Raw genomic sequence first — 22,290 nt, 5'->3', positions numbered from 1 at the left:
ATGCTGGGACTGAGGCTGTCAGGAAATCTAACACAGGCTGTTTCTTGAGAGTAGGGAACAGGTTTATTCAAGTTCCCAACATCTATCAGGCACTGGAAGGAGAATGCTGGAGGGCCTGGGTCATGGATCTAAGAGTTAGAAGACGGGTCAGGGGTCATCTGGTCCAGCCCTTCCCTGACCCACCGTCCCAGAGAAAGAGTCTGCTTGCTCAGTGGTCAGAGTTTCAGACACAGCATCGGCCCCAGGAACTGCCCACTAGCAGCTCTGTCTGGAGCCAGACAGAGGCTGGCATGCTCTGGTGGCCCTGCCTCGGGGCACAGTGGCCTCGGTGGGGTGAGAGGCGCTCTCCCTGTGGCTGGGCTGTGGCCCAGCACCACCCCCTCGGGCTATGCCAGGGGGCGTTGCCAGGGGCAGCCTGGGCCGTGCCAGGCTGGTCCCCTCCTCCTTAAAGCCTGCACATCTCAGGAGCGGGCAGAGCGAGGCCAGGATGGAGAGGAGACGGGTCACCTCAGCGGCTCGCCGCTCCTATGTCTCCTCCTCGGAGATTGTGGTGGGGGGACGCCGCCTGGGTCCCGGCACCCGCCTGTCCCTGGCTCGAATGCCGCCTCCACTCCCGGCCCGGGTGGACTTCTCCCTGGCCGGGGCACTCAACTCCGGCTTCAAGGAGACCCGGGCCAGCGAGAGGGCAGAGATGATGGAGCTCAATGACCGCTTCGCCAGCTACATTGAGAAGGTGCGCTTCCTGGAGCAGCAGAACAAGGCGCTGGCTGCCGAGCTCAACCAGCTGCGGGCCAAGGAGCCCACCAAGCTGGCCGACGTCTACCAGGCAGAGCTGCGCGAGCTGCGCCTACGGCTCGATCAACTCACCGCCAACAGCGCCCGGCTCGAGGTGGAGAGGGACAACCTGGCACAGGACCTGGGCACCCTGAGGCAGAAGTGAGGAGGGGAGCCGCAGAGGGGCCTCCTGAACCGGGAGGACTGAGTCCCGGGAAGGGGCGCCTGCAGGTCTCAGGCGGGGCTCTGCCTTCCTGTCCCCGGTTCCCGCCTTTAGGAGGGAGGGCGATCCTTGTTTCCAGATGATGGAGGGCCTGGCGATCCTTGTTTCCAGATGATGGAGGGCCTGGGACGAGGCCCAGAATCTGATTTCCGGGGATCTGATTCCCAAAATCCTTCTTCCAGGGAGCCGCTGTACCGTCAGCACCTTCCTGCTGAGGAAAGCGGACAGTCGGGGACCCTAGCGGGCAGGCTCTCTGTTTTATTCACTGCGGGGCCTTGCGACTGTGCACAGAGAATACACTTATTCTTAGCTCTGTCTAGAGGAGGAACTGGAGGGGAATATGGGGGTGCACCAGGAGGACTGGGCTGGGGTACAGGCCATAGGGAGACAGCAGGTAAGCCTGGCTTCAGAACACAGGTGACTCTGCCTGTCCCCAGCTTACGACCCTAGTCAAGGTGCTTCAGCTAGCACAGCTGTAAAGTGGAGATCTTAATAAACCCATTTCCGAAGGTCAGAGGAAATGCCAGGGGCATGGTCCTTGCCAAGCTGGCAGAGTATGCGTGTGTGACTTCAAGTGCGAGAAGACGTGTGTGGGGTGTGTGTGGGTGGGTGTGTGTGTGTGTGTGTATGGCAGGAGTGAGTATAGGTTGGTGGAAGCGCCTGTGTGAGCAGGAGCAGGTGCAGCAACCCTGATAAGGCACCTTGGTAATGACTTAAAGCGCAGGCTCTTGTCTGCTCACCCTTCTGGCCAAGGCTCTGTCTAGAATCCTTCCGCCCCTCACTCCTCCTTCTGCTCCACTGCTCCTGAGGGTGGGGGAGTATCTCTCTGGCAGAGGGATCAGGGGAGGGGTCCCCATAGTCGTCAGAAGAGCCCAGACCCAGGAGTGTATCTCCCTACCTCAGGCTCCAGGATGAAACCAACCAGAGGCTGGAGGCTGAGAACAACCTGGCTGCCTATCGACAGGTCAGGGTGGTGGGGAAGGATCAGGGAGGGGGAAAATGTTGATGGCAGCCCGCCCAAACACAGTCCCTAAGCCCAACCCTCCAGAGCAACGTGCTCTCCCTGCCCCCCACCAGCCGCAAAAGGAGAGATCAGATTAGACTAGGGAGCAGAGAGGATGAGTCTGGGGTCAGAGTGGCCCTTTGCCCCGCCCTGCTCCAGGAAGCAGATGAAGCCACCCTGGCCCGTCTGGATCTGGAGAGGAAGATTGAGTCTCTGGAGGAGGAAATCCGGTTCTTGAGGAAGATCCATGAGGAGGTAAGATCGGGAAGGAGGGGAAAAAAGGCCAACACAGAGACTGGAACTGAGGGAAAGAGATGGGGAGACAGAGACAGATATTCAGAGAGAGAAAGGGACACACTGACAGAGAAAGAAAACGAGAGAGAGACAGAGAAAGAGAGGCAGAGAAAGACTGAGGGAGGCAGAGCTAGAGACAGATAAGAGAGCACCCCCAGCCCCTAGTAGAATGCACCCAGACACACCCTCCACTTAAAGTGGGCCCGGTTGCCTCATTCTTCTTCACTACAGCCCTGTGAGATAGGGATGGTTCCAGTGTTATCTCCTTTTCACAGAGGAGAACCCTGAAGCCCAGAGAGGCTAAAGAATGTGCTAAGGTCACATAGTTGGTCTCTACGACTTCACTCCCTCTGCCATCTGTTTCCATTGAAATGACAGCCATACATTAAAAAAAAAAAAAAAGACCCCGCTGAGCTCTGACTTCAGATAATAGATTCAGAATCCATGGACTCAGGGAACCCAGGAACCCATAAGGACATCCACACCACAGGACTCAGACATTCTTTCATGAGAACACAGACATGCTTCCAGTGCTCCTGACTTCCGGGCCTAGGAGGAGGACATCCCGGGGCCCCCAAACTAACCTGCTTCTTCCCTTATCCTGGACAACGCCATTTCCTCCAACTAGGAGCATCCCATCTCCCCTAGCCAACATCCGTGTCCAAGGAAGAGGGCATGATGCTAGGGGGAAGCCCCAGTTGCAGCTGGTCCCTGAGGCCTGGGAACCCTTCTCTCACCCTGGCCAGGAGGTGCGGGAGCTACAGGAGCAGCTGGCCCAGCAGCAGGTCCACGTGGAGATGGATGTGGCCAAGCCTGATCTCACAGCGGCCCTGAGAGAGATCCGCACACAGTATGAGGCAGTGGCGTCCAGCAACATGCAAGAGGCGGAGGAGTGGTACCGGTCCAAGGTAGCCCTGACTTTGGGGCAGCCTGCCTTCTCCAGGCAGCCCTCCTGGCTCCATACAAAAGAACCAGGGAAGGAGGGTGGAGGAAGCTGAGAGAGGATCCTCTCTGAGTGACTGACCTTCACCAAAGAAGTGAGGTGACTTGCCCAGGGTCATACAGGCACTATTACTCCCAATAAGTACTTATTAGTATCTGTTGCTATTGACTACTAGCCAACACTCTTGTGTTTTAGGCCCTGTGCTTTGCAAGGATTATCTTACCATGAAGTAGGTACTGTCCTTTGATAGATGACAGAACTGAAGTCCAGAGAGGTTAACCAATTTGGCCAAACTCACACAGCTCCTAAGCAATAGAGCTGGATTTCTAACCCTAGCTGTCTCACTTAAGAGCCTGTATTCTTTTCTTTTTTTTTAACTGTTTATCTGGGGGACTTTCTTGGTCATGCCTCTAAGCATGTGGGATGTTAGTTCCTTGACCAGGGATCAAACCCACGCCTCCCGCATTGGAAGGGTGGAGCTTTAACCACTGGATTGCCGGGGAAGTCCCAAGCCCACATTCTTGATGCTTCTGCCATCTGCATCCTGGGTTATTGAGTATCTGCCGCATGCCAGGCTCTGCCCAGCATACAGAGACACGTCTGACCAGGGAGATGTGATGTCATTCAGTCTGATGTCTATGAAGAACACAGCAGGGCAGGGTTTTACACGCAATGTGGAAGCAGGACAGATTTCATGGGAGGGCAGTGGGGCCAGGCGGGACTGGCAGCCTATAAACATAAAGAGAAGAGAGAAAGGGCGTTCAGGAAGGGCATGCAGGACACAGCCTGAGTAGAGGCCATAAAGCACAGAAAAGTGGGGGCCCCGAGACCCTGGCCCAGGGCATGGAGCTGAGGAGTGTAAGTGGCAGAAGTCAGTGATGGTTCTGAGCAGGTTAAGGCGTGATGGAACCATGAGGGATTCAGAGCAGGCTGAAGGAGACAGGGTTATTAGAACCTGGTCTCTGCTCACCAGAGCTCCCTGTGTGTGACCGAGGAGGACAGGATTCAGTCCCGAGGATGGAGCTACTGGAGAGTCTGGGCTCTGTGACACCCTCTGCTCATTCACGCGCTCCCTCATCAGGCACTGAGCTAGATGCTAGAGAAGTAGCAGCGTCGTCTGTGTCTGTGTCCATGGGCCACGGGTGACTGTGAATAATCCCACCCAGTGCCAATGGCGTGGGGTGGGCTGGAAAACAGCCCTACCGTCCAGCCCATCTCCCTGATCCTCCAGACCGCGTACCAACCCCCCGGGCCCACTAAGCTCCCGCGATATGCGGCCCCAGACCGCCTTCCAGCATAAAGCCCTCTCCTCATCTAGTTTGCGGACCTGAACGACGCCGCCGCCCGCAACGCGGAGCTGCTCCGCCAGGCCAAGCATGAGGCCAACGACTACCGACGGCAGCTGCAGGCCTTGACTTGCGACCTGGAGTCCTTGCGCGGCACGGTGAGCACGGGCGGGGCCGCAGGCGGAGGTGGGGTACGGATGAGCGAGCCGGGGACCTGGGACCTACACCCCCGGCAGACGCTGAAGGACCGGCTCGGGGCGGAGCTCTGAAAAGTTTCTTGGGGCGGGGCCTCGGGGAACGGTCCGGCTCCACCCACAGAACGAGTCCCTGGAGCGGCAGATGCGCGAGCAAGAGGAGCGCCACGCGCGGGAGGCGGCGAGTTACCAGGAGGCGCTGGCCCGGCTGGAGGAAGAGGGGCAGAGCCTCAAGGACGAGATGGCGCGCCACCTGCAGGAATACCAGGATCTGCTCAACGTCAAACTGGCCCTGGACATCGAGATCGCCACCTACAGGAAGCTGCTGGAGGGCGAGGAGAACCGGTGAGCCCAGACCGGCCGCCTGCCCTACTGCCCCGCCCCAGAGTCGCCTTGCTCCCTTCACGCATACATGTGTGCTCGGACATGTCCAACTCTTTGCGTCTCCCATAGATGGTAGCCCGTCAGGCTCCTATGTCCATGGGATTTCCCAGGCAAGAATACTGGAGTGAGTTGCCATTTCCTTCTCCAGCGGGTCTTCCCGACCCAGGGATAGAACCCACGTCTCTTTGTGTCTCCTGCTTTGGCAGGTGTGTTCTTTACCACTGCGCCATCTGGGAAGCCCCATCAGGGACTGTCTTATTCAGCCTCGTGACCAGCCCCCTCCTATCCCAGCGCCCAGCACAGTGCTCACCTAACACACAGTTGGTATTCATAAATGCCTGATGAATGAATGGATGGATTCAATTCAGCCCATGTTGATCAGATCCTAGGGTAAGGACTTGGGTTATCTTCCAAACTAAAAGGCTCACTCCCCACCCTCCCAACAAAGACTGGACTTCTTTTCTGCTGACCAATCTCCTCTGCCTCCTGGGAACTCTCTTCACTGCTCTCCCCTCCCCTCTGTCATCCTCAGAGCACTCACTCTCTTTTGAGTGGAGGTGTTTCCCCAGAGCTCTTACAGCCCGGGGAGTGTGTTGCCTGCTGGAGAAGCTAAGAGATGGAGGTCCGCCTTTCCTGGCAAGGAAGAGGGCCTCGAAGCTATTATGGTGACCTTGGACCAGGATCTGGCCTGGGAATGTCCTCTGGCAGGCTGGTCACCCCTCTCCTTCTGCTGTCTTGCAGCATCACCATTCCTGTGCAGACCTTCTCCAACCTGCAGATCCGAGGTCAGTAGAACAGGGTTTTGTGGGCAGAGTGTTGGATTCCCGCCCCTTTCCCCAGGCCTGTGGGTTGCTCTTCTGGTCTGAGGCTGAGGACCAGGGCAGAGGGGCCCAGTGCTCTCTGTGGGGACCTTCAATATTCACGGCAGAACTTCCAGCCAGAACACACCATTCCAGAGCATTCCAGGTGGGGCTTGCAGCCACTCCTGTCCTGCTCTGCCCTTTGTCCCTCCTCCCATGCCTACTCCCCATTCCACTGCAGAACTGAGTGAGGGTCTTAACCTCTCACCTGTCTGCAGATCCCTGTCCAGCTGAGTGTTTGATGTTTGTGTGTTTTTTTTAACTGCTTGTCACTACAGGGGGCAAAAGCACCAAAGAAGGGGAAAGTCACAAGGTCACAAGACATCTCAAAAGCCTCACAATACAAGTTATACCAATTCAGGCTCACCAGGTTGTAGATGGAGCCCCGCCGGCTCTCGGTTAGCTGCCTGCCTTTTAGACATGGTGCTTTTCTCAGCTTAATAGGGAGCAAGCTCACCAAGCCTACTTTCCCCATCTTCTTGAGCTCCCTCCTCCCAGGTTTCCCTAAAGGGCCAACCCTGTGTCATTTCCCCAGCAATCTCAGCGCCCAGTCCAGGACCTGGCACAGGGTAAATGTACATTAAAGTAGTAGAGTTGGCCATTGTTCAAGGTGCTAAGTCCTCGGGTACTCAGCTCAGATGTTCTGGGCCTCTGAGCAAACACCAGCTTCTGCCTCACCTCTTCCCCATCACCAGGAGGGCCCCTAGAGTCTCACGGTGCCTGGCAGCCAGGCTCTTGGCCTGATTCCTCTGTCCCCGAGGCTCGGTTGTTCAGCTCAGGGCTGATTCAGCCCAGAGGATTATTTCCCTCTAGACTGCTGCTCTTGGAGTGAATAAAGTTTTATGTCCCCTGCTCTTAATATTAAACATTAGTGAGTGTGACATGTTACATTTTTCTCTCTGCAGGGGGGAATAAATTACTTCTTACTTGTATGTGGCCCTCAAATAATTCTCAGCTGAGGGAAAAAATAATTCTTCGGGACTAGAAATTTAGGAACACTAGCTATGCATGTCTGAGGGCTTAGTTCAGTATCAGAAGAGTTAGCCAGCAGACCAGGTAGAGGCAATACTGCCACATGCCAGACAGAAAAGGGTCCTAGAGAAGTGGAAGAGAGAAGCAGGAAAAGGGAAGAGGGACGGGAGAGGGACCCATGTGTACGGAACACGAATACGTGCCCATTGTTTTACACACATTGTTTCAGTTAACTGACTTACTACTTCGACCTAGAGAAGTAGGCAGCAGCATCCCCATTTTGCAGATGAGGACACTGAGGTTGGAAGAGGTAAATTAACTTACCCACAGTCGTGTGGCTGAGCTGGGACTCGAGCTCTGGCCTGCCTGACTTCAATAACCACATGCTCTTTGCTTGGCGTGATACTGGGTTGTCAGGGAGCCAGGGGCCAGGTGAGGAACTGCAGAGGGGCTGAAATGCAGCCAGGCTAGGACAGCAAGCAGGGAAGTGAGGGCTTGCTTGGCACTGTGGGGACTTAGGAGGTTGCCAGCCCCTCTGGGAGAGCCTAGGACTTCTCTGGTTGGATAGGCTTTTGTACTCACGATTAGGGGTCTCAGGGGGAAACCAAGGGTGGGAGAGGATGTCTAGGGCCCTGAGAGCCTATGGAGGCCTCCTCTCCTCATGTCTGCAGAAACCAGCCTGGACACCAAGTCCGTGTCAGAAGGCCACCTCAAGAGGAACATTGTGGTGAAGACCGTGGAGATGCGGGATGGAGAGGTGAGGAGGGCAGGCCCAAGATTCTGGCCCCAGCAGGCTCTGGGAGAAAGCCTGGACTGGCATATAGAAGGTTCTCCATAACTCCCAAGAGTTCCTCTGGGAGGCTCTGGAAGAGGGAAAAGAGCCCGGATATAATTCCATTCCCCAGTCCCTACACTAAGGGGAACCTAGATGCTTAGGCCACAGGTCGGGGTCCTGACTCTGGCTTTCTTTCTCCCTTTCTCACCCTCAGACTCAGGTGCCCCCACAGCAGCCCTGGGGGAGACAGAATGAAAATTAAATTTAGTAACTTTCACTCCCAACGTTCAACTTTCAGCTTGGTGAAAGGGACCTGGCAGAAGAATGGAAAGAGGAGATTGGGCATATCCCCTCCCCACCGTACCAGCAGAATTAGCTAATCTTACAACAGCAGCTCAGCATGTGCCAGGCAGATGTTTGCTAGATGTTTGACAGGATTAGCTCGTTTCCCCCTCTGCTGCGTGGCGGCATTCCGGTTACTATCATAGAAAAGTTGGAAGGCTGGGAACTTGTTCCAGGTCACATTGCCTAGCCATGGTGGACCTGGAGTCTGTGTGAGCTCCTAACTGTGGCACCTTCTCTGTCCCCTTCAGGTCATTAAGGAGTCCAAGCAGGAGCACAAGGATGTGATGTGAGCAGGACCCATCTGGCGGTCACTGCCCCACCGTTTGAGGCGTCTGCAGCAGGAGTCGGGGTAGCTGTCTCTTCTCTGCTAGTTAATTTCCCCAGAATTGCGTTCCCACCCAATCCATTTGCTCCTCTTCCTGCTCCATCTCTATGCCAGCTTGCCACCCTAGGCTCCATCAGCATTAAGCCTGTCAGACAGCACCCACCCCACACCCAGCAACACTAACAGGGCACTCACCCCAAAGGGCAGCCTGGAGGGGCACGGCCAGCAGCTTGGGTTAGAATTGGGAGGGAGGAGAGAAAGCGGGGAGACCTCATAAATCACCCTGCCCTCTGTATCGCGAACCTCTGTTGTCATGGCAACTGTTGCCAGAGCCGGAGGTGTCTGGGGGTATCTGGGAATGGGGCCTTTGGGCTGCTGGAGGAAAACTGAGAGTCTGAGACAAGCAGAGGAAGTCCCCAAGGCAAGGTGGCCTTGGCCAGAGGCTTATTCTTCTAGACTGACTCTGACCAGTCTGAGGGTGGGTGGGGCTATCCTGCCAACTGGGAGAGTCAGCAGACAGAATTCCTGGCCTGCTCAGATTGCAGAGGGGCCTCCTGAGCAATGTGTCGAGTGTCTCAGCCCCACTGAGCTGCCACGTGGGCATGCCGTGGGCCCGTGGGAGCTTGATTCTCCATGCTTGGGGGAAGTATAGTGTAAGTGCAGAGGAAAGGGGTGCTGGGAGGGAGTAGAAGGGGGCGTTGCCCATTGCTGTGGGTACAGAGAGGTCAAGCCCAGGAGGACTCTGATACAGGCTGGAGTGGGCAGGTAGAGATGGTGGGGGCAGTGCTTGGGATGATGCTAGACATCAGAGTGGGGGTCGTGGGTAAGCAGTTACACTTGGCCTTTGGGTTGTGGGAATCAAGAAAGTGACTCATCCTCTTGAAGATGCTGACACAGGAAAGGAAGAGGCTGCTGTTCATGGGAGTGGGGCCTGCTTTGTCCCAGCTCTCAAGGACCTTTCCTTGCTGTGTAAACCTTGTCCACCCAGGCCTGTGAGCCCCTGCAACTGCCACCTGACCCCAGGAAACACTGCTAGGCGAAGCCTCTGTTGCCACCCAACCTCCTCTCCCCACAGTGATCACTGCTGTTCCCTAAACCAAGGCCCCTATAGCCCCCTCTTAGTCAAATACAAAACATACCCCCCTCCCCATGTTTTAGGTAGCAGTTTATTTTATGATTTGGAACCCGAGGCCCATGCAGAGTGAAGACACTGGTTTGTGTTCCTGCAGCCTGGAGGCAGGAAAGCTTGGGGCAGACACTTTCACCCTGAGCACCTGTTCTGCTGTTCACAGGGAGACTGATGGGCATGAGATGATCAGTGCCCACAAGTGGGGCTCCGAAGCCCACCCCAGGGTCCCCATCTCCCTCCAAGTCAGAGGGACTTGACTGCATACCCTTCCCCTACTCCCTCGTGCCACCCACTGCTGCTAACCTTCAGGGCATTGCCACGAGCTTTAGTCACTGACATAAATGCAACAAATAAAGACGACTGCTGTGGCCTTCCCCAGAGTGGACTCTGATCTGTTCAGCGGAGGCTGAGGCTGGGGCAGAGGACAGTAAGCAGCCTCAGGCAAGACACAACTTGCTTCTTATCACTGATCGTCTTGGGGCCCCCAGCATCCCCAGAAGTGGCCACATGACAAATCCTGCCTCCAACCCTGCTCTGCTCTCCAGCCTTGGTGCCCCACGCACCCACTGCCTTTGCTTCTGGCTCCTCACCTCCGGCCCCAGGCTGGGTGCCATCTCTCAGGAAAGCCCTGAATTCAGTCTCCACTTTCCTCACCCATTTCTCCTGTCCTGGTCTCTACCTTTATTCTCAAACTCACCATTTCTACCTGCTGGTTCCGGGATGAGGCTGGGAAAGAAGGCAAAGGGGATATATATACTAGGTACCCCAACTCTTTTCTTCCTCTCTCTGCTACCTTCAGTTCAAACAGCACCCACTTGGCAATCCATGAAGGCAAGAAAATAAAGCACATCAAACACAGTCAACACCAGATAGATGATAAATATTAGGTTCACTTCTTCCTTCTCTGAGCATTAAGTCAGAAGACGTGTACTCCGACTACTTCCATCCTGGACTCAGCTCCCCATCTCCCACCTGCTCAGGCTTCCCTGCTTCCCAGATGAGGTTCTAGACTTGCTCACGAAAATGGGGGGCAGGTTCGCATGCCCCGCCCCCAACCGGAGGCATCTGGTACCATTTAACGAACACATTTGAGCACAGCTGGTCTTCAGAGCTAGGGGAGAGACAGCCTAGGGGAGAAGTTGGGACAAAAACGGAATAAGTAACAGCAGCAACGACAAAGGTGAACGCTGATAAAGATGACCGTGATAAGCATGTAGCCTATCAGAATGAGCCCCAGGGCGGCCCGAGTCTCGGGGTCGGAGAAGGAGACCGGGTAGCGACCTGGAGATGTCACGCCCAGTCGGAACCCAGCAATGCGCTCGCCCTGCCGCCAGCAATAGTAGATGCCCCGGTCTTCCAGCTGGGTGAAGCGTATGTGGAGATGGTTGCCGTGGTCGATGAACACCCTCATGGATCCATTGACGCCCTTCAGGTACTGCGTGCGGTACAGGTACTGGTGGTCCTTGTCCCAGGCCACGGCGTGCTCTGGCCGGGCTCCGGGGCAGGAGATGATGAGTCCATGGCCCAGCCTCTGCTGGTGGAACTGAATGGGCACCTGGGGCAACCAGGGCCGACTGCCCACTTTGGACACATAGTTGAAGATGGCTATCACGCCCTCCTGGACCTTCTTCTTCTTCTCGCAGGGCCTCAGGCAGCTCCGAACCAGCAGCTCGGGGTTGTGGTCGCTGGCCTTGGCCCGGAGCTGCCTGGGCACAGCCCTCGAACCACAAGACACCACGTTGGGCAGTATCTTGCGGTAGCGGGGAGAGAGGTCCGGGCTCTGCAGGTAGCACAGACCGATACGCCACTGCTCCCCGCGCACCCCGCAGCGGTCGCAGGGGGTCCACTCCCAGAAGGTGGTGAAGACGCGGAGGCTCCCGTGGTACTCGTCTTCCAAGGGCTCCTGGCCCTGGTCCTTGAAGGTAGCCACCATCCCCTCACTGCTCTGGATGTCCACGTCGTAGGCGTAAAAGTAGTCCCCCTTGCGGGTGCCGCAGAAATACAAGCCGGAATCCTCCGGCTGCGCCCGGAAGACCAAGAGGCTGAACATACGGATGCTGAAGCGGACCAGCATGTCGCTGCCCACGCGCACCTGGGCTGCCTCCGTCAGCACCCGCCCATCGAAGTCCGTCAGCACTTTGGTGTGGCTGCTGCCCAGGTGCTTCTGATAGTACCAGACGACAGCGGACACCTCCTCCGGCTTGCAGGGGCAGGGGAGCTCGAAGCTCATGTCGGCCAGGTAGGCCGCGTTGTCAAACATCAGGAAAGCTGGGCAGGGGGTCCTCTGAAAGATGTTCTCTTTCTCCACTATTTCAAAGGCCTGGAGGCTCCCCCACGCCCACAGGAGCACAGTGGTGTGGGCCAGGTTCATGCCTGCGCAAGGGAAGGGTCAGAGGGGGCAGGGCAAACCCGAGGCACTAAAGGCCTATGGGGCTTCTAGAAATCACTGCTAGGAGGAGGCATCTACATGAGGAAAGGATTAAGCAGCCAGAAAAGAAGCAACAGTCTGCAGAGGAAGCTGCCATAGGCAAGGCAATTGATTCCTAGTTAACATACAAGATGCCCTTCTCATGTTCCAGATGTGCTCTTGAGGAGAAAACCATTCTAGAATCTGGCTCCCTCTCCCCTTTCTAGAACTCTAGCATTCTAGAACAGTGGGTCAGGGGAAGCCAGGAGGAGAAACAAGGGCCCAGATACAAGTTCGGGAAAATCTCTGCCCTTCTGCTTCAGGCTCTGCCCTGCTTGCAGGCCTGGTGCAAAGATCTTCCCTTTGGATAATCTGAGAGTTGAAGGAAACCCTCCCACCTGCACATCTGGCCATCTGAAGATACCTGGGAGGCTGGCCAGGCCTGAGCTGAAGGCTTGGGGCTTTCTCAGGCCCAACCTGCATGGGAACTCAGCCCCTGGAGAAAGATAGTCCACTTCAAATGAGGTAGCCTTTGATCATTTATTGACTAAATGTCCATTCATTGGTTTCTGGTGATGAATACTCTTGTTTAAGGGCTATGGAGGATGAACTAGGAGATTGGGATTGACCATATGTACACTTCTATGTATAAAATAGATAACTAATACAAACCTACTGTGTACCACAGGGAACTCTACTCAATGCTCTGTGGTCACCTAAATGGGAAGGACATCAAAAAAGAAGATATATAGATAGATAGATAGATAGATATACATATAAATGATTCACTTTGCTATACTGAAGAAACTAACAACATTTAAGGCAACTACACTCCAATAAAGATCAACTTTAAAAAAAGAACTATGGAGATCAGTGTTTGTTAACCATGGAGGATTAACAATTTTGTTTTTTCCTTGTTTTGAGCGGAGGCTGCAATGGGTGGTACCAGTGTTTGGTTGGGTGCTCACCCATATCTCAGGGCCATGGGCTAGCAGACTGGCAGACTCTAAGGGTGGGAAGCAAAAGTCTTTCAGCTTGGCCCTTGACCATCCTGTAGATCTACAAAGTTCAGAATATGAAGCCCCCAAGGGGCTGGGGGAAAAGTGAAAATCCAGTTCCTGCTTTGGTTGTGAAAATTCTAAATCCAAATGGGGATCAGGTGTGGGTTTCTGATTAGAGTCCTGCAGAGCCCCCCAAGACCATCAAAAAATGCCTCTGATGACCACTGGGGGCCTCTGAAGGTAAATGGTCCCATCAGTCCAGGTGATATAGCATCAGCAGCTCTTGCAGCAGACCTTCCTCCTCCTGAAGCCCACCCAGCTGCTCCCCCAGACCCTGCCCCTCCGGACTGGGGGTGCCCATGGCCTGCAACTTCTGAAACAAGGCTCTGCAGCTCTCTCTCTCTGCATGGCTCATCAGGCTCAGGTTCAGGGTGAAGCGCCCAGTGCTGGCCAGGCTGTGCAGGATCCCCAGCACCGCCCAGCGGTCAGCAGGCCTCACATGATCGGCCAGTGCCACCAGCATCTCCCCTAGAAGTCCAAACCCCACATCCATCTGGAAGAGGCGGCTCAGCTTCGGGCCCCCAAGCTGCAGCAGGGCCTCATAGCGCTCTGGCCCGCTGCGCAAGTGTCGCCGCCAGTCACGGTAGAACTCGGCTGAGGTCTCAGGCTGGAAGAGCATTTTCTCCTGGATCACAAAGGAAAGGAAAGAGAGTCCAGAGCTCTTCCAGCTGCGCTGTGACAGCAAGGGGAACCCATGGGTTTTCAGCTCTGGTATTGGTCTCTGAGCATTGGCAAGGTCGCAGTCCCTGTGGGCCTCATTTTCAGATGAAGGAACAGGGGATGGGATGGGGAGGGAGGGTCCCAAGAGGAAAAAATGCAGGCCACGATGTGAGATTCTTAGCTGTACCAAGACTTTCCTACTGATGAGTGTGGACACAGCCCTGTTCTACAAGTGTAAGTCAGACTACACTCTGAGCAGGGTGGGGGTGGGAGGTATTGGGAAACTTCAGGAGGAGAAAAAAGAACTCAAGTGTTCAGGATCTGACAGGCTGTATCTCCTTCCCAACCCTGGGGGCAGACTCTCTACCATATAATCCAAGGCAGGGCACCCCAAATCTGATCTGGGAATGCAAGCCAAGGGCTGATGGACAGGGGCCTGCCAAGTACACCTTTCTGACTTGACCTGTGGGTGATGAGGTTCGGGCCTCATCACCCACAGGTTGCTTTTCTTGCTGGAATTGGAGGCAGACGGTTGCTTCTGTTGGCTTTACATGAGACACAAGGAAAATGTATGTGTTGTAAGAAGATAAGATGGGAGGCTGAGGGCAGAAATTCCTGCTGGGCCTCACCTACCAGGGAGAGTTCAGTGGTTTCATCCTGGGAGGGCCTTCCCTGACTAGTGTGACAATTCCAGAGCACAGGCCTCTTTCCTCCCATCTTGTCCTTCTGTTCCAGCGGCTTCAGATGTGATGCAAGGACGATACCCCTATGGGCAAAGGCCAGAGATTAGGGGATGGACCTTATGCTGCCTGTAAGTATGAGGTGGCTGGACTCTGCATGAAATAGGCTGGACCTGTTGGCAAGCCCATATGAGAAAAATAACAACAGCAAAAGTAACTGATAATTTTTTAGCACTTTCCATGTGTTAGGTATCGTGCTCAGAATGTTATGTGCAATAATGTTTAATCATGACAATAGTTACTCTCTGTTACAGATGAGGAATAGTGGCTCAGATAGGGAAAATAATTTGCATAAGATCACACAGGTAGCAGAAGGTAGGGCTAAGACTGAGCCCAGAATGGTCTGAGGCCAGGGGCATGCTCTTATCCACTATAGTAAACCAGAACAGGAGAGCCTGAGAAAACGGCATTAAGCTGACCTGAATTCCTCATAGGAAGCTACCTTCTGTTCCACTGCCCGTAACTTGGCAGCATTCTCCCGTTTGTACTTCTCATCAGCAATGAGTGCAGCCTGCAGCTCATTCTCCAAAGCCTTGAAGTTGATGACATCATTCCTTTTCATGGCCGCTGCCTAGGAAGGCAAAGGGAATGAATGTCAAACAGAAGACGAACATCAGGGATGGGGAGGAGAGGTAGTGGGCGTTTGCATCTGGATTCTTTGCCAGCCAACAAAATGACCCCAAAGCACTCTGGACATCTAGTCACTTATCTTGGGGGGTATTACAGAAATCTAGTTCTCTGTTTTACAAAGGGGAGCTGAGTCACACAGTGAGGTCTTGCTTAAGATCTGTTGTCGCCGAAAACAGTCTTGACTTTCAATTTAGTGCCTTATCTTAATTTTGTTCTCTGCCTCTGAAAATATTTTTTAATTGGAATTTAATCGACATTAAATGTTATATTAGTTTCAGGTGTACAACACAGTAATTCAACATTCATATACATTACCAGATGATCAACACAATGTTTAGTTACCATCTATCATAATTTAAGTTATTACAATATTATTGACTTATTCCCTATTCTGTATGTTACATTCTCATAACAATATATTTTATGGCTGGAAGTTTGTGCCTCTTAATCTATTTCACCCATTCCCCCCCTCACACCTTCCCCTGTAGCAACCACCAGTGTGTTCTCAGTATCTGTGAATCTTTCTGTTTTCCTTGTTTTGTTTTTTAGATTTCGCATATAAGTGAAATCATGCAGTATTTAACTTTCTCTGTCTTAAAATACCTGGTAATACTCTATAATACCCTCTAGGTCCATCCATGTTGTTTCAAATAGCAATTTTTCATTCTTTTTTATTCTGTCTCTAAAAATATTTTAGATTGGTGCTTTGGCTGAGGAAGCATTTCGATTTCAGAATTTAGTTCCTTCACATTTCCACAGGACTCACTATATACAAGTTGCCATAGAGGCCCGCACACAAAATCAGAACTACTGTAAGCTATTCTTGAGCCCAGGGATAAAAATTCACCCATTGCTAAATTAAGCATTAGTCGTTCTGTCCTGTCACAGCTGCGACCTCATGGATTGTAGCCCACCAGGCGGCTCTTGGATGGCATCATCGACTCGATGGACATGGGTTTGGGTGGACTCCGGAGTTGGTGATGGACAGGGAGGCCTGACCTGCTGCGGTTCGTGGGGTCGCAAAGAGTCGGACACGACTGAGCGACTGCACTGAACTGAACTGAAGGTGGCTCTGTCCATGAAATTCTCCAGGCAAGAATACTGGAGTGGGTTGCCATTCCCTTCTCCAGTGTTTATATTCCCGATCCAGGGATCCAACCCGGGTCTCCCACACTGCAGGCAGATTCTTTACGATCTGAGCCACCAGGGAAGCACCCATACTTAAATGTCTTAGAAGGAGAAAAGATACTTTCCACCCGAAACCAGATGCAATGACTGAGCAGGAAATCAAGTAGACGCGACAGAGGAAGGGGCTTAATGATCCCCGTTCTCAAATCCCTCCGTCCAGCCCAAGGCTGGAGCATAAATCTCTAGGTACTTGGGCAACCTCTTTAGTTCTGTCTCTGTACTTCTGCAACTTCCGCGTGTCTGAGGCTGACTGATTCGTTCTATAGAGATCACCTATACGAGTTTTAATCTTGGATCCGCATTTACTGCTGTGAGACCTTTCTGAACCTTACTACTACTGCTCCGAGCTATTAGCTAAAGATCACGTGGCGAAGTCATCCCCACCAAGCTCCTCAGTCCCTGGGATCTCCCAGGCAAAAATACTGGAGTGGGTTGCCATTTCCTCCTCCAGGGCATCTTCCTGGCCCAGGTCTCCAGCACTACAGGCAGATTCTTTACCGTCTGAGCCACCAGGCAAGCCCCAACACGGAAGCAGGAGGTCTAAAACCAACCCTCCACCCTAACATGGGTAAGCGGAAGACCAAGAAGTAGGGTGGGCTGGCCAGGAACTGAACTCAGGTGTCCTGACTCCTGCCTAGTTCTAAGCCTTTCCCAGTCACTGAAAATCTAGAACACCTAATCCTCCTGCCCCCTGACCTTCACCCCAGCAGCCGGGGCCTCGGTTTCCTTTCTTTCTTTGGGGATGCCCAGACACTGCCCGACGAAGTCAGCTCAGCGTAGACCACGCCCAGCAGCTGTGGTTGCCCAGCAACTGCTACAACAGCCTCCCACGTGATCGCCCCGAAGGCCCCCAGTCAGGGTGGCCCCGAGGCGCCTGATCAGATTCACGCCTCCTCAGGCCTCGCTTTCTCTGGAGCAGCCCACGCCGTGGTTTGGGGACCCACAGTTCCTCTTCTCAGGTTCCGGTGTCCGCAGCCGGGATTCCTCCGAGCTGGTCCACAGGCAGAGGGCTGCCCTCCCGGGAAGAAACGCGACCGCGGCCGCTGTGGGGTCCTTCCGAACGGCGGGCGCAGGCGGTGAGGCGGCGTGGGCCGGAAGCACGATCTCCAGCGGCCGACTGGGAGATTTTGGCTGAGCAGCGGGAGGTGAGTGGCGCTGGTCAGCGTCAGGGGAGGCTTGCTCTGGTGGAATGGGAAATTAGTCAGATCTGGAAGAGATGCTATATGTTATATGCCACTTTCACTTTACAGCTAGGTAAATTGAGGCGTGGAGTAGGATAGAGAATGAAAGGCCCCCCCACCCCCCAACCGATTCCTGGGTTCCCTGCATGTCGTCCGTCTATAAAACCCTTTCCCTGGGCAGGGGTCGTTCTTGCAGTGTCTATTCCCCTATCTTACTCTCTCTTCCAACTGTGCCGCCTTCACTTCTCTATCAAGCTCCCTCCGTCGTTACTCTATGCTCCTTTGAGAGCCTGCATTGTAGCGGGAAGCTGCAGTGAAGTTTGGTACCGAAATTCACTAGTTTTGTGCAACTGTGGGCAGGTCAGCTGTCTTCTCTGTGCCTTGTTGGAGCCATACATTTCGTCATTCAGTAAGTGGTTCTGTTTTGTGGCAGGCACCCTTTTAAGAGAAAACAAAAACAGTCCTTGCTTAAACTGTAGTTGTAGAGGTGACGGTAAATACACGAAGATACTTGTCAGCTAATGCTAAATGTTAATAAGAATAATAAAACATTGAAAATAGGGGTTGGGGAATGTGTGTGTGTGGGGGGGGAGGAGTTTTTCAGAGTGACAAGGGAAGGTTTCTCAGAGAAGGTGCTGTTTTAGTAGAGACCTGAGTGAGATGAAGAAACAAGGTATATATGCCCAAGGGAAGAGCATTTTGGAAGAGAAGAGTAAGTGCAGTGGCCCAGAAGCAGAAATGACTTGGATTATTTCATGAACAGCCTTGTATAGAAATTTCTGCAGTCATTTCATGGGTGTCTTGGGAGAATGAAATGTGCACAGAGATGATAGCTCTTTGGAAATAAAAGGAATATGCATATGAAAGTTTCTGTGATAATTCACATTTACTTATTAGTAGTGGAGCTCTTAATTCTCTATTTTATCCACAATCAGCACTCAACAAGGGGCACTGAAGGAGGTGGAGGGATTACCGTTGTGGAAGAAATACCAGTATCTCAAAATTGAACGTTTTGGTCAGTTAACATTTATCCAGTGCCTACTTATGTGAAGTGGTGTCTTGGGCATTGGCACATGGGCACAAGGAGCACAGGGTTCCTGTATTCAAGAATGGCCAAAAAAGTTTTTTAACTAAAAAATACAAATGAAACAGACAAAAGAATGGCTAAAAAATAATGCCAGTTAACATTGATTGATCCTGGAATCATGATGAATTCTTTACACAGCCTATTTTGTTTAATTCTCATAACGCTTTATGTGGTGAAAATTAATCACTTTATTTTCCAATTGAAGAAACAGGCTTGGAGAGGTGAAGGGCTTACTTAAAGTGACATAGTTATCATAGTTATTAAGTGACAAAATTTGGATTCAAATCTAGGTCTGCCAGTTCCAGAGCCCTGACCAGTTAACCCATGCTTTGGTCTGTTGTCTATTACTTGTAAGCTGTAGAGTTGTTGTTGAGGGTAATTAGGGCAGTTAACTACCGTTGATGACAGAGGTAAATGCTGATAAAGACACAAAAGGCTGTGGCATCATAGGTGAGTGAGAAATTGAGGCTCAAGGAAGACTTGAAGGAAATGGTCTTTGAACAGTTATTTTGAATAGAATTTCAATACTTGAAGTGGAGACAGCCCACGAAATATTTATGAACTGCAGAGAGAAAACACGTAACTTTATACAGTGGAAAAGCCTGGTAGACACCACCACAATCAAGTGGTTAAGTTAACATCACCACTGAGGGGAGAAATTAAAATCATATGCCACTTGTTAGGAGTTGCACTGAAAAGAGCATAGCCTCACTACTGTGATATTCTCACCAAAAAAAAGAGCATAACTTGACTCTAATCATGAGGAAGCATCAGACAAACTTAAATTCAGGAACATTCTACAAGCTCACTAGCCTGTAATCTTCAAAAGTGTCAAGTCACAGAAATCAAGGAAAGGCCAAGGATTGTTCCAGATTGAAAGAGACTGAAGACATGATAGCCAGGTGCAAACATGGAATCCTCTGCTGTGCAGGACATTAGTGGAACAATTTCTGAAACTTGTATGGGGGCCTGTGGATTAGGTGTAGTAATGTGTCAGTATTTTCTGATTTTGATGGTTGTATTGTGGTTATGCAGAAGAATATCCTTGTTTGTAGGAATCACGTGCACTAAGAACAGGGGTTGGCAAACTTTGTCTATTAAGGGCCAGAGAGTATTTTAGGCTCTGTGGCCATATAGTCTCAGAGGCAGCTACTCAGCTGTTACAGGCTGAAAGCAGTCACAGACGGTATAAAGAAACGGGCATGGCTGTGTTCTAGTAAAGCTGTTTTCATAGACACTGAAATTTGAATTTCATAGAACTAATTGTCATGTATCATGAAATACTCTTCCTTTGACTTTTTTTTCCAACTGTTTAAAAATATTTTAAAAATCATACCTTCCAGGCCGTTATGAGAACAGCCAGATTTGGCCACAGGCTGTAGTTTACCAACTTCTGCGCTAAAGTCTGAGGAGGTGATGAGACATTGTGTCAGCAACTTATTCTCAAATAACTTAGGAAAAAGTGATGTGCACTGTTTTTGCAACTTCCTGTATTTAATTATTTTAAAATTAAAATTCTTTTAGTATTAAAAAAAAAAAAAAAACAAGGGCTGGGACTTCCCTGGCAGTCCAGTGGTAGGACTCCATGCTTCTACTGCAGGGGGCGTGGGTTCAAGCCCTGGTGGAGGGGAGGGGAGGAAGTGGGCACAGTGTATGTAAACAGACACAGAATTAGGACAGAGAGGAGGGAAAAGTACAGGGCTTTAGAGGATCAGTTGGTGGGTTGACGTAACTGGAGAGGAGAGTCTGTGAAGGGATATGGTCAACCATAGGCTAGGGTGGAGGCCTCGGTTTCCTCACCAGCATCTAACTTTTCTCTTGTTGAATTTTAGCACCATGGATACTGACTTGTATGATGAGTTTGGGAATTACATCGGACCAGAGCTTGATTCTGATGAAGATGATGATGAATTGGGCAGAGAGACCAAAGATCTTGATGAGGTAAAACAGATATATTACTTTTTCTCATCTCTGTTTTTTAAAAAGCAACGAGATAGTGAATCTTCTGTGCTCCCGTAGTAACGTGTATTTATCTCTAACATTGTCCTTTTTATAATTATTGTGATTTAATTTGGTTCTTACACTGCCTCTAAGAAAGCTTGAAGTTCCAAAGGAGCATATAAGGTAATTTTGTTGGTAGGGTGGTTTTATATTCTGAGTTCTAATTCTTCAGGTAGTAGCTCTTCTTCCGTCTGCTTGAAGTGCCTTTTGGCTATCATGAATAGTCCTAACTTAGAAAAAGGTAGTCAGCTCTTTCGAGGGCTGCTGTCTTGGGAGCTCCCTCATAAACTCAGGTTTTAAAAATGAATAGGGACTTCCTTGGTAGTCCAGTAGTTAAGAATCACCTGCCAATGCAGGGGACATGTGTTTGATCCGTGATCCAGGAAGATTCCACATGCTGTGGAGCAACTAAATCGATGCGCCACAACTACTGAGCCACAGCTCAAGGGCCCTTGAGCTGCAACTAGTGAAGCCTGCCTGAAATAGAAGTCTGTGCACCACAACGAAAAGTAGCCCCCAGTTGCCACAACTAGAGAAAGTCCGCGAGCAGCAACGAAGCATAAATAAAATTAAAAATACATACTGCTCCAGTATTCTTGCCTGGAGAATCCCATGGACGGAGGAGTTTGGTGGGCTACAGTCCAGGGGTAGCAAAGAGTCGGACACGACTGAGCGACTTCACTTTCACTTTCACTTATATATATAAAACTGAATCACTTTGCTATACACCTGAAACTAACACAGCATTGTAAATCAACTATGCTTCAATTTAAAAAAAAAGAAATTCACATTAAAAAAAAATTAAAAATACATAAAAGCAGTAGAAGGGGAAGACGCAGATTCCTGTGCCTCCTCTTCAGGAGAGTTACAGAGGGTGAGGTTCAGAATGGTTTGAGGCTTGCAGAAGACACCACAGGCGGCCTTTATGTTGTAACACTGTTTAGAACAAAGTGAGTAAGAAGCACACTGATGAGCCCACTGCTGCTCAGTGGAGGCTTGCTAATAATGGGACGGCAGAAGAGCAGGAGAAAAGTCTTGACTGCCATTTGTCGTCTTCATCAGAGAAACTGTCCTTCAAACCAGAAAAAATAGAATAAACACTGGAAAAATAAAATTGAAACCATGTAGATGAAAAGGGAGTAGCTTGCACCTTTAGATGAGTTCGAGTCTCCAGGCCCCAGATGATTTGTATCCTGGGTGGGATGGTGGGGGAGACACTGCACAGGTAGGCTAGTAAGCGTAAGAAAATGAGGCGTTGCCATGGTGCTAAAAAGTGAATCGGGCAACTCCTCCTTTTCAAAGAGGAAGGTAAGGTACTGCCTTCAGAAACTGCGGACCAGTGAGTGCTGGGCACCCATGGTAAAAATTATGGAAGGAATTTCAGAACAGATGACTGTCGAACACTTAGGAAGCCAGGATGAGTTTTTATAATAATAAACTTCTCTTGATCCCATTACTAGCTATAAGTCATAGGTATATTGTGGATATTGTGTGTATCCTGGTTTGGGCAAGGCATTTTTTTTTTTTAATAAACCGATTTTCTTTAAAAAAATATTTTAAAGAGATTATTTTTCATTATACAAGTAACTCACGAATCCAGTTCAAACCAAATAGGAAGGCTTCCTTGGTCCTCACTTCATTTTACTCCCTTTCCCCACTGTAATTCATGATGTCCTTATGGAAAGACAATGGGCTAAGTTATAATACAATTTGGAGAGGTTCCAGCCAGTGGGACCCAGAGAGTGTTAGTTACTGGATCACCACCAGAGCTCCTGTGACGTAACCTGGGCATCCATGCTTGGTCCTGTCCTTTTTAATCTTGTTATCA

The 22,290-nt window shown here is 51.3% G+C and overlaps 4 protein-coding genes across 6 annotated transcripts in view; 2 read left to right on the top strand and 2 right to left on the bottom strand.

Annotated features, from left to right (window-relative positions):
* GFAP (glial fibrillary acidic protein) lies at positions 430-9,885 on the top strand. Of its 2 annotated transcripts, XM_018065253.1 has the most exons (10): positions 430-936; positions 1,901-1,961; positions 2,160-2,255; positions 3,041-3,202; positions 4,556-4,681; positions 4,842-5,062; positions 5,843-5,886; positions 6,240-6,359; positions 7,605-7,690; positions 8,302-9,885. In XM_018065253.1, the coding sequence occupies exons 1-10, from the start codon at positions 488-490 to the stop codon at positions 8,341-8,343; spliced, it is 1,407 nt and encodes a 468-aa protein (XP_017920742.1). In that variant the 5' UTR covers positions 430-487; the 3' UTR covers positions 8,344-9,885. The 2 variants fall into 2 exon arrangements, with proteins under 2 accessions (XP_017920742.1, XP_017920743.1); XM_018065254.1 differs by lacking the exon at positions 6,240-6,359.
* LOC106503269 (Ig-like V-type domain-containing protein FAM187A) lies at positions 8,702-12,449 on the bottom strand. Its single transcript, XM_013972396.2, has one exon. The coding sequence runs from the start codon at positions 11,876-11,878 to the stop codon at positions 10,619-10,621; it is 1,260 nt and encodes a 419-aa protein (XP_013827850.2). The 5' UTR covers positions 11,879-12,449; the 3' UTR covers positions 8,702-10,618.
* CCDC103 (coiled-coil domain containing 103) lies at positions 13,106-16,999 on the bottom strand. Of its 2 annotated transcripts, XM_005693942.3 has the most exons (4): positions 16,890-16,999; positions 14,795-14,946; positions 14,269-14,401; positions 13,106-13,600 (listed from the first exon to the last, which is right to left on the bottom strand). In XM_005693942.3, the coding sequence occupies exons 2-4, from the start codon at positions 14,935-14,937 to the stop codon at positions 13,169-13,171; spliced, it is 708 nt and encodes a 235-aa protein (XP_005693999.1). In that variant the 5' UTR covers positions 14,938-14,946; positions 16,890-16,999; the 3' UTR covers positions 13,106-13,168. The 2 variants fall into 2 exon arrangements, with proteins under 2 accessions (XP_005693999.1, XP_005694000.3); XM_005693943.3 differs by lacking the exon at positions 16,890-16,999 and having other exon boundaries at positions 14,818-14,921.
* EFTUD2 (elongation factor Tu GTP binding domain containing 2) overlaps positions 17,093-22,290 on the top strand; it is a 38,841-nt gene continuing 33,643 nt past the window's right edge. The window contains exons 1-2 of the mRNA XM_005693941.3: positions 17,093-17,338; positions 20,294-20,402. Of these exons, the coding sequence (XP_005693998.1) occupies positions 20,298-20,402 (105 nt within the window). The 5' untranslated portion in view covers positions 17,093-17,338; positions 20,294-20,297. The remainder of the gene's footprint in view (positions 17,339-20,293; positions 20,403-22,290) is intronic.

This window comes from Capra hircus, chromosome 19 (assembly GCF_001704415.2).
Source record: "Capra hircus breed San Clemente chromosome 19, ASM170441v1, whole genome shotgun sequence".
In the NCBI taxonomy this organism is placed as follows: domain Eukaryota; kingdom Metazoa; phylum Chordata; class Mammalia; order Artiodactyla; family Bovidae; genus Capra; species Capra hircus.
Note: the sequence above shows the minus strand (reverse complement) of the source record. Positions and strands in the feature narration are given on the sequence as shown.